Source organism: Pelophylax lessonae (genome assembly GCF_965119305.1).
Source record: "Pelophylax lessonae genome assembly, chromosome: 9".
Classification (NCBI taxonomy): domain Eukaryota; kingdom Metazoa; phylum Chordata; class Amphibia; order Anura; family Ranidae; genus Pelophylax; species Pelophylax lessonae.
The window spans coordinates 186,733,705-186,749,991 of record NC_138776.1 but is presented as its reverse complement, the minus strand read 5'-3'; the positions used below and the strand labels follow the sequence as shown (position 1 = coordinate 186,749,991).

The 16,287-nt window shown below is 44.9% G+C and overlaps 1 protein-coding gene across 1 annotated transcript in view; it reads right to left on the bottom strand.

The window, feature by feature from the left end:
- Positions 1 to 16,287, bottom strand: part of RET (ret proto-oncogene) — a 173,390-nt gene that overhangs the window by 86,039 nt on the left and 71,064 nt on the right. Inside the window, exons 2-4 of the mRNA XM_082267369.1 lie at positions 14,911 to 15,150; positions 9,113 to 9,385; positions 1,278 to 1,516 (exon numbers count right to left, since the gene is read on the bottom strand). Of these exons, the coding sequence (XP_082123495.1) occupies positions 1,278 to 1,516; positions 9,113 to 9,385; positions 14,911 to 15,150 (752 nt within the window). The remainder of the gene's footprint in view (positions 1 to 1,277; positions 1,517 to 9,112; positions 9,386 to 14,910; positions 15,151 to 16,287) is intronic.

Sequence of the window (16,287 nt, the reverse complement as noted above, 5' to 3'; positions counted from 1 at the left end):
ATGAGCACTGATAGGCGGCAATGATGCGCACTGATAGGCGGCACTGATGAGCACTGAGAGATGGCACTGAGAGGTGGCACTGACGGGCGGCATTGATGGGCACTGAGAGACGGCACTGATGGGCACTGAGAGGCAGCACTGATGGGTGACACTGATGGGTGGCACTGATGGATACTGACGGGTGGCACTGATGCGCACTGATAGGCGGCACTGATGCGCACTGAGAGGTGGCACTGCGAGGTGGCACTGACGGGCGGCATTGATGGGCACTGAGAGACGGCACTGATGGGCACTGAGAGGCGGCACTGATGGGTGACACTGATGGGTGGCACTGATGGATACTGACGGGTGGCACTGATGCGCACTGATAGGCGGCACTGATGCGCACTGAGAGGTGGCACTGCGAGGTGGCACTGACGGGCGGCACTGATGGACACTGAGAGACGGCACTGATGGGCACTGAGAGGCGGCACTGATGGGTGACACTGATGGGTGGCACTGATGGATACTGACGGGTGGCACTGATCAGCACTGTTGGGCAGCACCATCAGTGCCCACAGTCAGTGCCCATAGTGCTGCTAGTCAGTGCCCATCAGTGCCTAGATGAGCAGGCACTGATGGGCACTGAGAGGCAGCACTATGGGCACTGATGGGGGGCACTGATGGCGGGCACTGTGGGCAGTTGTGGCATTATTTTCCCTCTTCTGTAATCAGGGCACTGGGGATCAGTGCCCTGATTACATTCCTGTGTGATCCCTTACCGCTGTTCGGGCTCTCCTCTTCCTCACACTGCAGTCTCTGTGTGAGGAAGGAGAGTTGGCAATGAGAGATGATCTCATATGTTTACATATGAGATCATCTCTCATTGCACGGCCCGATCACGTGGTAAATTGCCGCTGTGATTGGCCATTTACCACGAACTGTGATCGGCTGTGTCCAAGGGACACGGGCAACACAGATTTTCCCCGATGCGCGCTCGCGGGAGCGCGCGGGGAGCCTGTTTCTGGGAGGCCGTTTAAAGACGGCCTCCCGGAAATTAGAGCCCGCGCTGTAGCCGTACTTCGGCTATAGCGCGGATCTGAAGAAGTTAATCTCCTAGCAGAAGACCTAAAAACCCTTTCCACACCCAAAGTCAGGGTGTAATGTATTGAGAATCTTGAGAATCTATTACATAATTCCAGTAGGCAGGCTCTAGGTAATGCACATTTCTCAGTAGAATATAGCAGAAGCAATAAAATACTGTATACCCAAAGTCACCAAGTTCCCACATCTCTTACCTCCTTTCTCTCATATTCCACCACCACATTAACCGTATTAGTGTCATTCAATTGTGGAGGGTTGTCATCAATATCATCCACCCTGATCTGGAAAGACTGTTCAACATCCACTTCTCTGGTGCTATCCCTCACTGTACATTTTGCTACCAAATCATAGTGCTCCCTCTTTTCTCGATCAAGGGAGCGCGTCAGGAACACTTCTGATGAATTTGGGTTGTAATGAAAAGGTGAGTCTTTGTCTGTATATGAAGAAACACACAATCATAAGTATTTAGTACCAACAATAAAAGTAACAGTAATATAGGTCACTATTGTTCACAGTTAAATACATCGATCAGCTATAACATTACGACCCACCTAATATTGAGTAGCTCTCTCTTTTACAGCCAATACAGCCCTGACTGTTGCAGCATGGATGCCACTAGACCTTTGAAGGTATGCTGTGGTATCTGGCACTAGGCCATTGGTAGCTGGCCCTTTAAGTTCTGTAGGTTGCGAGTTGGGGTGTACATCGCCTGGACTTGTTTTTGCAGCACATTCCACAGAAGCTTGATGGATTGAGTCCTGGAGAATTGGGAGGCCAAATCAACACCTCAAACTCGGTGTGTTGCTCAAACAATTCTTGAGCCATATTTGCAGTGTGGTAGGGCACATTTACCTGCTAAAAGAAGCCAATGCCATCATGGAATACTGCTGCCATAACATGGTGTACTTGGTCACCAAGAATGTTAAGGTAGGCGGTATAAGAAGTACCATCCACATGAATGGCAGGAACCAAGGTTTCCCAGCAAAACATTGCCCAAAGCATCACAATGCCTCTGCCGGCTTGCCTTCTTCCCCTACTGCATCCTGGTGCCAACTCTTCCCAAGGTAAGCCCCATACAACCCACAATCCACATGATGTAAAAGAAAACGTGATTCATCAGACCAGGCTACCTTCTTCCATTGCTCTGTGGTCCAATTCTCATGTTCACGTGCCCATTGTAGGCACTTTTAGCCGTGGACACGGGTTAGTATTGGCAGCCTGACCGGTCTGTGGCTACACATCTCCATACTCAACAGATTGTAATGCCCATTTATTTCTGCTTTCTACCCATCAACTTCAGGACAACATGTTTTCTTGCTGCCTAATATACTCCACCAACTTTCAGTTGCTATTGTAACGAATCAATATTTTTCACTTTACCTGTCAAGTATCTTAATGCTATGGCTGATTGGTGTATATCACTGCTTTTTTTTTAAGATATCTATGTAGCACCCTACAGGTAGGTGCTAGGTAAAGATATAGTGGGCCTGTGATTTGTTAGGTAGGGTGTCAGGGCTTCCAGATGTGCCTCCTGAGGGGAGAAGTATCCCCACTGGCTCCTGTGAGAGGCTTCTCATAGGGCAGTGTGGGAAGCCCAATCAGAGGACACATCCCAGCTTGTAACTACCCCAGAAGGCAGATTAGGCTGCAAAGGATTCTGGGAGTGGGTATAAGTTTGGGGGGAAGTGTGTGACAGGGTGTCTTTGGCAGGAGCAGAGTCCCAGGAAGGAGAGTGCGGCTGTCTCTCCTCCTGTCTGAGAAAGTTGGATGTCTCGGGGTGTCGCCTGAGTGCCCAGAGTGAGCTGAGAGGATCCGGTGTGCCGAGAACCTGCGGAGAGAGAGAGGGGTCCAGTCCCAGGAAAGCCTACACAGGTCGTGAGTACTGCGGATTGCCCCTGGGGGTCTGCCTAGTTTCAGAGGGGACCACTCCGGAAGAGGTTCTGGGATCCAGTGTCAGCTAGCTGTAAAGGGGGTGCCTAGGTTGAAGACCCTCAAGTTACAGAGGGAGTGCATAGTCAGTGGACCCTGAAGAGTTCAAGTTCAAGGGGGCACCTGCAGTTGGGCCCTGAATTGTACAGAGTATGCGTCAGTTGTCTGCATAGCTAAACAGAGTTCTACTTCATACTACCTCAAGCTGGCCAAAGCGGAGGACAGTATTCAGCGAATTACACAATCAGACAGAGTCAGGAGTTCTAAAGTATTCAGTCCTGGATCTTCTGGACTAAAAGTCAAGGATTCAGCACTTCTGTGTTCATCAAGGTATTCTCAGCATTAGTGAGTGTTGGCTGGCGCCGGCTGGCGTCAAGGAAGTACCAACGGGCATTTTTCAAGGATAAAGTCCCAATTGTGTATAGTTAAGCCTCAAGGAGTATCCCACTCATTCCCTTCTCCTATCCCCTACAAAACCAATAAAAAAACCACAAACAAATGGCTCGTTTCCACTGAGCTTTCTGGTACGGTTCGGTACGGTACGCTATTTATGCCGTTTCCATTGTGAATGGTACCCTAATTCCGAACCGTACCATACCACTTTTTTGGTACCCTTTCGTTGGGGTACCAAGCACATTAGTACCGTACCAACAGGGTGGAGCTACACTCTGCAGAACTTTGATTGGTTAACAGAGAATTCTCTATCACAGCTTTCCTGCTACACCTCGCCTATCATGAAAGGGTACTATTGGCAGTGGAAACGCAAGGTGTACCGTTCCGAACCGTACCGTACTGAACCGAACCGTACCGTACCACTCAGTGGAAACGAGGCAAAAGATGCCAGAGTTGTCGCTGCTTCAGTTGTCACACCCAGGGTCACAGCTCACATGGGCTGGGGAAAGTACCGGTACTAATGGCAGACTCACATCAGGCCACAGGCCTGGAAACCTTGCTACATCTATATAGCAAATGACCAGGGTGACTACTGTATATTCAGAATTAGCACTGTGTCCAACATTGCCATTGTTAAACTACATCTACAGTATCTCTGTCCGGTGTGGTCCTGATTTCTGATTTATAGCCAGTTCAAGTGGCATAAAGCTATAGTACATACCAGTGCAATTAACTATTGCATATCTTTCAGCTTAACTTTGAATCTTGAAACTGTAACCATGATTGCAGTATTCAGACATTTCCTCACTAAAAGGTACATTTCAGTCGAAAATTTCAATTCAAGTGTACCATTACCATTACAATGAACATTTTTGCTTCATTTTAGTTTATTAAATATATCATTGGAATTGTTTTGTTAGATCTGTTATTTGATCCTGAATGGTAGTAGATGTCAGCGCTGCTCCTATCAACAAACTACAATGTATCACCTGTGCACGCCCAATTTTTCAGTTTTTTATTTGTTAAAAAAGTTTGAAATATCCAATAAATTTCGTTCCACTTCATGATTGTGTCCCACTTGTTGTTGATTCTTCACAAAAAATTACAGTTTTATATCTTTATGTTTGAATCCTGAAATGTGGCAAAAGGTCGAAAAGTTCAAGGGGGCCGAATACTTTCGCAAGGCACTGTATATCAACTTTTACACATAAAAAAATTGTGCTAAGGTGCTTAGTGCAATAAAGTGACAAGGTGATAATTCATAACGTGCAAACATGTGCGATTTAAATGCTCTTCCTATATCTATTCTTTAATAATGTCATCCTGTGCATCTAATATATGGGATAACTAAAAAATATATAAAGGTCTATTGCTCTAGGCCCGTATACTAATAATAAATACTCCTACTCATAATATAAAGCAACAGATATGCAAATAGGAATATATAGGAAATTATCCAGAAAATATGCTTATTACATCAATATATGGTTGTAAAAACGATTGAGGGCTACATCAAAATGGTGTCCCATGTATTTCCAGCGGAAATTACTGAAGGTGTAGTAGGTGGTAATGGGTGGAGTAGGAGGAGCCACTAGTATAAGAGACAGGCGCACATAGTACGTACCAGCTTCAGTGGGAGGGGTGAAACGCGTAAAGCGAGGTACTAGCGCCTGACGTCATTTCCACATGGTGGAACGCACGCCGCACTTTGTTAACCACCGGCCCAGATAGAGGAATAGAGGAATAGCGGTTACTTTTATGTAAGTGGATACTGTTTATTTGAATAAAGCTTTAGCAATTTTACACTCACATGACTGGCTGGCCAATATCCAAGGGTATTCGGTGTACCGGAAGGACAGGGTAGGAAAAAGAGGGGGAGGGGTATGTCTCTATGTCAAGAACAATATAAAGGTGACAGAAAGGAGTGACATTACGGATGGGATGAGTATGGATTTAGAATCTGTGTGGGTTGAACTCCATAGGGAAGGAGAAAAGGGGAAAGTAATTGTGGGGGTTTGCTATAGGCCACCTAACCAAGGGGAGGAGGTAGAGCTGGAATTTTTAGCACTAATGGGTAAAGTGGCAAAATTGGGATCAGTCATCGTATTGGGGGACTTCAATTACCCCGACATTGACTGGGAAGAGGGGACTGCACACTCACAGAAGGCCCGCCTATTCACGGAAACCTTACTGGATAATTACATGTCACAGTTGGTGGATTCCCCCACCAGAGAAAACGCAGTCCTGGATCTATTGCTCACTAATGACCCAGACATAATCTCGGAGGTAGGAGTCCAGGACAACCTGGGCTCTAGCGATCACAGGATGATCACATTTAGTGTAAATAACAACATAACAAGACAAGTGGGGAACATAAGAACCCTAAACTTCAGAAGGGCAAACTTTCCAAAATTGTACTCAATGATGGAAAAGGTAAACTGGGACCAAACCCTGGGATCCCTGACCACAGAGGAAAAATGGGAATGCTTTAGGAACATATTAGGCAAAGGCATCTTGCAGTGCATTCCTATGGGAAATAAATTTAGAAGAGACAAAGCCAAACCTGGCTGGCTAAACTGTAGCGTCATAAAACTTATTAGGGGGAAAAAATTGGCCTTCAAGAAGTATAAATCAGAGGGCACAGTATCGGCTTTCGAGCAATACAAGGAGGCAAATAAGAAAAGTAAACAAGAAATCAAGATGGCTAAAATCAACTTTGAGAGACAAATAGCGGAGGATAGTAAAAAAAACCCAAAGAAATTCTTTAAATATATCAACAGCAAAAAAACTAAGGCAGAGCATATTGCACACATAATTAACAATGATGGGAGGATGGTTACAGAGGACACTGAAAAAGCAACCGTGCTAAATGCTTTTTTCTCGTCAGTCTTTACACAGGAAAAGGAGGGGTACACTGACCATGACTGTATGGTTAGTAGTAATAAACAGGACTTGCCACCATGGCTAACAGAGGGGGAAATCAGGGAAAGGCTGGATAAACTTAACACAAACAAATCACCAGGACCGGATGGCATACATCCGAGAGTACTCAAGGAACTCAGTAAAGTTATATCGAGACCACTGTTCCTGATCTTTGCTGACAGTATTAGGACAGGAGATGTACCAGGGGATTGGAAGAAAGCTAACGTGATTCCAATATTCAAAAAGGGCCAGAGGCATATCCCGGGAAATTATAGGCCTGTCAGTTTGACATCAGTAGTATGTAAACTTCTGGAGGGGATGATAAGGGACTATATTGTAGAGTTTGCTAAGGACAACAACATCATCAGCAGTAATCAGCACGGGTTTACAAATGGGCGTTCTTGTCAAACCAATCTCCTTACATTCTACGAGGAGGTGAGCTGTGAGCTAGATAGGGGGAGACCAGTGGATGTGGTGTACTTGGATTTCGCTAAGGCGTTTGATACAGTTCCCCACAAGCGCTTAATTTATAAAATAAGGTCTGCAGGTATCGATAGCAGGGTTTGCTCTTGGATACGGAACTGGCTAAAAAGGCGGGTCCAAAGGGTAGTAATAAACAGCGCATACTCAGACTGGTCTGAGGTGGTAAGCGGGGTCCCCCAAGGCTCAGTCCTGGGACCAACCTTGTTCAATTTATTCATAAACAACATTGAGGTCGGGATCAGTAGTTCGATATCAGTTTTTGCAGATGACACAAAATTGGGCAGGGCAATAACTTCACAACATGAAGCAGATATCCTGCAGAATGACCTGGACAAAATAACAGAGTGGGCAACGACATGGCAAATGAGGTTTAACGTGGAGAAGTGTAAGGTTTTGCACTTGGGGACTAAAAACATAAAATCACAATACACGTTAGGAGGGGAGCCCTTGGGGGAATCAAAAATGGAGAAGGATCTGGGAGTATTGGTTGATGATAGATTAGGAAACAGCATGCAATGTCAAGCGGCAGCTTCCAAAGCCAACAGAATATTAGCATGCATAAAGAAAGGGATGCATTCCAGAGATAAGACTATAATCCTTCCACTTTATAAAACTCTGGTCCGACCGCATCTGGAGTATTCCGTCCAGTTCTGGTCGCCAGTCCTCAGGAGGGATGTGTTGGAGCTGGAGAGAGTCCAGAGAAGGGCAACTAAACTAATTAGGGGATTGGAGGACCTTGACTATGAAGAGCGTCTACAATCGCTCGATTTATTCTCCCTGGAGAAGAGACGTCTGAGGGGGGACATGATAGCAATTTATAAATATCTTAATGGGGATCCCAGCTTAGAAAAAAAGCTGTTCATTCGAAGGGATTGCATGAGGACTCGAGGGCATACAATGCGATTAGAGGAGAAGCGTTTTAACCTCAGGCAACGCGGGGGGTTCTTTACTGTTAGGGCAACAAGATTGTGGAATTCTCTACCACAAGAGGTGGTTTCTGCGGGTAGTATGGTGGCTTTCAAAAGACTCTTAGACTTACATCTCAAGGATCAGAACATTCAGGGGTATGGGAGATGATTACAGCCACACATGCCTACACAGGTTGAACTGGATGGACTATTGTCTTTATTCAACCTCACCTACTATGTAACTATGTAACTATGTAACACTATTCAGAGTCTATGTATTTTATGTACACCATTGGAGGAGAATCCTTAAGGCACAGATTCTGATAGAGACTTCCGTGGATATTCACATATACCAGCGCGGGGATCTATCATTCAAAAATAATGCATTACCCATCTATGCTCCGTTGAGTGGGGGCACATACAGGGCCGGTGCTACCACTAGGCGAACTAGGCAGCCGCCTAGGGCGCACTGCCACCTAGGGCGCAGCCATGGCCAGTGCCACATTCCTCTCCTGTCACCTCCTCATTCCCGGTGGATGTCACCTCTAGAGAGGGGTGCAAGGTGTACAGGAAGGGGGGTGTAAGCTTAAAGGGGGGCAGTGTATATAGGAAGGGGTGTGTAGGGTTAATGGGGGTGTACCATTAAAGGGTGCAGTGTGTGCAGGAAGGGGGTGTAGCATTAAAGTAGGGCAGTGTGTGCAGCAAGGGGGTGTAGCGTTAAAGGGGGGCAGTGTGTGCAGGAAGGGGGGGCAGTGTGTATAGGAAGGGGAGTGTAGGGTTAAAGGGGGGGGGCATTATGTGCAGGAAGGGGGTAATATGTACAGTTTTTGGGGGGGGGGGGGGTGCAAGCAACTGGTCTTGCCTAGGGCGCAAAATAGTCTAGCACCGACCCGGGGCACATAGGGGAGCACGAGCACAAAGTGTTCACCAATTGAGCACGAATTGGTCCATTACTGAAGCACAGCAGTAGCACTTTATGGAGTATCATATGGACATTTAATTTTGCACATGTTATGAATTATCACCTTGTCCATTTATTGCACTAAGCACTTTAGCACAGTTTTTTTATGTGTAAAAGTTGATATATATTTATGCACAGGTGATACATCGTAGTTTATTGATAGGAGCAGCGTTGACATCTACTACCATTCATTATTTAAAGGCATATACCTTTATGTCAGCAGCAGCCCACACATTGTAGTATCTTCACATTTATTTCATTTTAAGACACAAGAGATTAATTTGCACAGGAAATACTTTTATTCCATAGTGCGGGGACTCTTATCTAATTTTGTTATTTGATCCTGCCAGAAATCCAGTGAGCTTGTAACTTGTTACTGAAGCTAGTGCAGAGATCTTACGTGGATTTATAAAGGAGGCTGATCAGCACTTACCTAGAATTAATGCATAGGAGACACTAACATTACGACATTTTTGTAGGGTAAAGCGTGGATGGAATTGGTAAATTCTGCCATGAGGTCTTTCCTCTTTTATGTGGAATAAGAGATCCGAGTTACCAAAGCAAAAGTCTTTTAACTGTAGAGAGGAACAGTTGGTGATCACGATGTTCTTAAATGACAGGTATATATTACTGAAGGCAGCTTTGTCACAGTCCTCCTTTAAACCGGCGGCGGAAACCTTCAGGCCGAACGAGGAGGTTTTCAAACCTGTTAGTATTGAGAAAGGAAATTAAGTGAAATACCTTTAATTACACACATTGTTCCCCAAATCTTATAACAGGCATGTTTCAAAACCCTATGACAAAGCTCGCAACAGACACAAACCAAATTGATTGCCCATGGGACTTTAAATGAGGCATAACATGTATGTAGATTGTATGTAAAATGTCTGTTTATTGAACATTGCATGAAAATCTCATAGAATAAAATAACAAACTGGTTGGTTATATCCAACATACACTATATTGTCAAAAGTATTGGGACGCCTGCCTTTACACGCACTGAACTTTAATGGCATCCCAGTGTAATGCCTCGTACACACCACACAACGATTATCGGCCGACCGATCAGCAGTCTTTTGTCCAGTGTTGTTGTGTTGGTTGGAATGTGCCTAGACTGCACACAAATTTTCTCGGCCAACAAAAATCAACTTAAGAAGTGATGTCATGTGCTGGTTTACTTTCCGTGTGTTTTTTCTTCTCTGAGCATGCCCAGTCTTGCTCATCAGATTTTAGTCTGCTGAAATCTGTACTGACTGACGGAAAATCGGCCGTTGTGTTGACGGCCGACACAAATTTTATAGCCTGCACACCAGATTTTATTCGGCCGAAAAGTCGGAGTCGGTTGTCGAAAGCATCATACTAACAAGCCGAAAATCGGCCGATCGGACGTTGGCCGAAAATTCCCGGCCAATAATCGATGCGTGTGTACGAGGCATTAGTCTGTAAGGTTCAATATTGAGTTAGCCCACCCTTTGCAGCTATAACAGCTTCAACTCATCTGCGAAGGCTGTCCACAAGGTTTAGAAGTGTGTCTATGGGAATGGTTGACCATTCTTGCAGAAGCGCATTTGTGAGGTCAGACACTGATGTTGAAGGATAAGGCCTGGCTCGCAGTCTCTGCTCTAATTCACCCAAAAGGTGTGCTATGAGGTTGAGGTCAGGACTCTGTGCAGGCCAGTTCCTCCACCCCAAACTCACTCATTTATGGCTTTATCGACCTTGATTTGTGCATTGGTCCAAATCATTTGGTGGAGGGGAGATTACGGTGTGGGGTCGGGCCTGGCCCCTTAGTTCCAGTGAAGGGAATTCTTAAGGTGTCAGCATACCAAGACATTTTTGGACAATTTCATTCTCCCAAATTCATGGGAACAGTTTGGGGATGGCCCCTTCCTGTTCCAACATGACTGCGCACCAGTGCACAAAGCAAGGCCCATAAAGACTCGGATGAGCGAGTTTGGGGTGGAGGAACATGACTTTCCTGACCTCAACCCAATAGAACACCCTTAGGGAGAATTAGAGCGAAGACTGTGAGCCAGGCCTTCTTGCCCAACATCAGTGCCTGACCTCACAAATGCGCTTCTGGAAGAATGGTCAAACATTCCCATAGACACACTACCTCAACCTTGTGTACAGCCTTCCCAGAAGAGTTAAAGCTGTTATAGCTGCAAAGGGTGGGCCAACTCAATATTGAATCCTATGGACTAAGACTGGGATGCCACTAAAGTTTATGCATGTGTAAAGGCAGGCGTCCCAATACTTTTGACAATATAGTGTACATCAGCCTAGGGTATACCTTATGTTGATATCATTCATTCATACATATATTCCCAGACAGCCAAATTACAAAAAAGGAGTGCATTCTAAAATTCAACGCGTTTCATGAATATATCTTTCCTTCATCATCATCATTCCTAAGCTAGAAAACAAGGTTTCAGAGTATATTTTGAGCACTCCCTAATAAGGGGAAAGATTTATACTGTTGCTAAACTGCTGTCATTAACGAAAAAGAGTATTTGCAAACCACCTTGAAAACAAAATCATTGCTGTGGCCAGAGAGCTTTGGAAGGGGCCCATGACAAATATATTCTGAAACCCTGTTCTCTAGCTTACAGATTTTTTAGAGTATGAATTATTTCATCTGAGTATCTATAGTAACTTACCAAAGGAGATAACATCATAACTGTGTGATTAATACGATCCTCCTATAATTATCTGCACAACACTGCTATCCTATGAAGACTCTGCTGCTTGCAGTACACTTCCAAAAGCAGCAGGGGTCACTGTATTGTTCTGCATTTAGTACAGTATAGTGATGATATGCTGCAGTTTTTGAACACGTTAAGGGCCGATTCGCACTAGTGCGATGCCAGACATTGCATGTGATTCGTACTGCATTGCTGTGCAGGTCACATGCGATGTCAGTACGATGCGATTTCAGCCATACAAACTGTATGGCTGAAATCGCATCGCATTTGCACCAAAATGGTGCAGGACCATTTTTTTGGTCCGCACTGGAATTGGATTGCATAGGTGTTCACACCTATGCGATCCAAATCCTGCACCATTTCACAGTTCACACTGTGATCTGCAAACTGACTTGGGGCTGTCTTTAACTTTACATTGACACCCCCAGCGGTTCGCAGATCTCAGTGTGAATCAGTGTGCAATTCCGGTGAGATGCGCAAAGCGGCACTAAATCGCAGGGTTTCCCGCATCGCACCAGTGTGAACCGGTCCTAAAGAGTCTTCTATGTCCTACTCTGATGTAGTCTGACTTTGTTACCTTGATCAGACTTATCCTGATTTTCATGCCTAACCCTTTCCAGGTCCTATCCTCCTGCCAAACACAGGGGGGCGCTAATTAGCCATTGTCACAGGGCGTTGCAATTTCCTTTCTATATTTACATTAGTGTTAGTATATTTACACTTATTGCACGCTGCTGATATTCCTATTGGGTGCTGACATCAGTTTATGAATACATTGTCACAGTCTCACTGGACAGTGAAATGTCAATTAGCAAGGTTTAGCCATGATGCAGGGTGGATTAAAAATCAATGATTTTTTTTTTAAATAAATTAAAAAAAATCACATTTATTTTAAAAATTGCTTTTGGAGTAACTAAAGATAGTTTTCTATTTAGGATACATTAATAATTCTGTTTATTCATCATGAAATGGAGCTTAGTTATGTAGCATTAGGCTGTATATTCTGCAATATTTCGCTTTTTGGTAAACTCACATCAATTCAATGCATCTAAGCTCTGCAAGATGAGATAACATGCACTGCATTGATGCACTCCCACAATTTCACACTAACTACCAACAAGAATGAGTAGTTACATTTAAAGAGCACCTGTCATTCCAGATCCATCATGGCAGTGCCTGTTAGTGGGAAACCACTCGCCTGCTACCGCCACAACCCTCACCTTGTTGTGTCACTGCCACATCACCAGCCGTCCCATTAAAGTGAATGGGACTGTCGGTGAGTCAACAGGGGGTCAGAGGAGGAGCCACTGCAGGACAGAGATGACAGTTGCTCTTTATGATTAGTTATATTTCCTATCTTTATAAATATGATTTAAATCAAGCCTTTTTACTAGTGATTTAAAACATGATTTAAATCAAATCCACCCTGCCATGAAGTCAGGGAAAGCCATGCCAGTACCAAAGTGAAACCCAGTCAGAGTGGGGCATCACAGGGTCCTTTCTGGAAAAAAGGCAATAGGGTCCATTTTTTGTCTTTCCACAATTTATGTTCAAAATGAACTACATCTGCACTTGAAAAAAAATATCTATCAATAGGGAAATACAGGCGCTGCTATTGTTAGATTGTTTTAAAAGGTGCAAGTTCTGTAGCTGCCATCCTTATCCTCCTTTACCAATTGGTGTGTCACTGACCTGGAAAAAGCATGTGCATTACAGCCTCAGAACACCTAATTTCTATACGCTTAGTCTGGTTCAGTGACTTACTTAATAGTGAACTGTAGATAAGGATCCCAGCTCCAGACCATGGAGGGGCTGCCCTGCTGCTTAGTGGGCACAGAAGGTTGCTCGCCCAGCACAGGCACAACACTGCATTTTCCAGCTGAATGCAAGGCATTTTCTGACTGGACGAGGTGGAAATTATGACATCACTGCCCCCACCTCAACCAATCCGAGAATGCTTTGCAATTATTGCGAAATTGGAAAGTGTTCACTTATTGGCGCCTGTGCCGAGCGAGTGACTGTCTGTCTTCACTAAGTAGCAGGGCATCTGTTTGGCATGGGACCCGGTGTTCTGCCGAAATTTCCAACTCGCCAAAATCTCCAAACATGTCACTTCAGGTGACTGTACAGCAGCAATAATTGGAGAAAATGAGCTGCTGTTTTCACAGAACACCGGCAGCCTATACACTCCGGTGTTCTATCAGAAAACCCTACCCCATCAGATTTCCCTACCTACGTCATTTCCGGTGCAGGTTCGTCATGCACCAGCTGTAGCCTCGTCACACGTCCTACTGCGCATGCGCGGAACAGGTAGGGAATTTTGATAACATTGTAAGGGGTGAGGCAAGAATGCTACTGCACATCAGATCGGGCAGCGGCATCTCTGATAACAAACATACATCCGATCTCCATGGCACACACTGCGCCGAGCCGACAATGGGACAATCCTATTCCCTACCCACATGCGCACGCCCACTGTCTCATTGTCGGGTCGGCGCAGTGTGGGGCACAGAGATCGGATTGTCAGGTCGATGCAGTGTCGGCTCGGCGCAGTGTCGGGTCAGCGCAGTGTGGGCCATGGAGATCGGATGGATGTTTGTTATAAGAGATCCCGCTGCCCGACCCGTTGGTACGCATGCGCTGGCGCATGCACACTAGGACTTTTGCCTGACCCCTTACGATGTTATCAAAATTCCCTACCTATTCTGCGCATGCCCAATAGGACGTGTGACACGGCTACAAGCTGCTGCATGACGAATCCACAGCTGATCTCAACAGGAAATGACGTAGGCAGGGAAATCTGACAGGGTAGGGAAATCTGATAGAACACCGGTACACAATGAAATGAGTGGACCTTATTAGTCTACCCGTTACTAACCAAAAACATGGCTGCCCCTTAGGTGGCGACAACTTTTTTACTACTTACTCCGTGTTCTGTCAAAACAATCTACTTGTCCTATACCGGATTGTATAGGCTGCCAGTGTTCTGTAAAAACAGCAACTTGACAAAATCTCCAATGATTGCTTCTGTACAGTCACCAGAAGTGATGTGGTTGGAGATTTTGACGAGTTGGAGTTTTCGGCAGAACACCGGAAGCTAGCAGCAATCACTGGAGTAGCAGTGCCTACTTCAATGATTTCCAGCTTCCAAGGGGATCGGCAAGGTATGGCTCGTACATACTTACCTTGGTCCAAGCTGATTAATGTAACTATGCTAAATTACTGTATCCATACTTGGAGATCAAATGTATTGGTTCACCACCATTCTTGGTTATGTTGATAGAAGAAAAATATCTAATATTTGTATGTTTGTGCCTCCTGTATACTGTAGCTCTCTACATCCCACTCAATATTTCGGTCTTGGCCAGTCACCCTAGTTTAAACCCCTTCATCCACCGTAGCTATGTTGGAACCCCATAGCTTTAGCTGACCTGGTTGGTGTAGTCTTCATATAGGAGGCAAGATACCATAACTGAGCCCACTTTGTTTGCCTCTATCAGCTCATGGCCCAATATGACAGACTTACTGAGTTCAGCTAAGTCTCTCCTTGTCATGGTCCTGTTCAGATAGAGAATTCCCGTACTCCGATCCATGTGGAAGAAGCGCATATATTTCTCAGATATAAGGTTATAACATAGTCTGTAGTGCGGTTCCTCTCCCAGAACATCACTCATTGCATGGACTTGTAAGATAATTGATCCAGCCGGCTGGTTTGGGTATACATCTTCAAAGTAGGCTTTTCTTGTAAAATACAGTCCAGCAGCAACTGACAAAAACAGAACAAAATAAGATTTTATTATTATGGGTTTAACTTGTAAAGGATAAAAGAATATGTAAACTCCAACAATACATTTCTGATTTGTTCTCTTGTGGTCATTGTGTGAAAAACATTCCTTTTTATCCAGCCAGAGCTGGGGCATAGAACACAGGACACTATCAATTAGCATTGTTTCTTGATATCACATGGACTACAGAACATCTCCCTCTGTTATGGAGAAGAGAGGAAGGTGATATGTAGTCCTAACACACTCCCTGTCCTAGGGTTATAACACTGCTCAGTACAATGAGTTAAAGCGGAGTTCCACCCAAAAGTGGGACTTCCGCTTTAAATACTCCTCACCCCCTTACATGCCACATTTGGTATGGCATTTTTTTGGAGGGGGGGAGTGGGTACCTAGATTTGACAGGTACCCGCTCCCACTTCTGCTCGGGCCGCCTAGGCTTCATGTACAGATGTCTATGCAAGTTGCACCCGAAATCACCAAAAGTAGTGCAGGAACTACTTTTTCAAATTGAGGTGGCACCGCAAAGTCAGCGTTGCACTGATTTAACCAGTATGATTGAAATAGGGGGCAGCTTGTCATGAGATTTGACCTCTCAAATCGCATGACAAGTCGCTCCAATGTGAATGGCCGCTCCAGCAGACGTCCTTTGACGAAACGCGTAGGGCGGAGTCTATTGCGTCATACGTCACTTCCGGCTTTTGGACATCCGACCGTGGAACGCGGAAGCTTCCCGGCGAGACCGAACTGATCACGAACAGCCTACACCGTGAGTTTTTATGCTCGCAATTACTTGCTATTTTGTATACTGCATCAATGGGGTCCCCCTTCTCTTTTTCCTCTATGAAATCCACTGGCGTGTGCCTGCTCGCCTGGAACCTCGCATGATTCGTTCCATTACAATTACTGAAAACAGGTTGTATACAAGTTGCGACACCTAGTGGCCACACAGGTGGATGCAACCTTTTCTTCAACACATTGGGAAATTCTTGTCACTTCTTATTTATTTGCACCTTATAAGAATTCCCTTATCTTATTTTATTAACACTATTATTACCAGGTTTTATCTTCAGTAAACACTGATGTTTTAATATACCTTGCACTGTATTTAATTTTTGGAA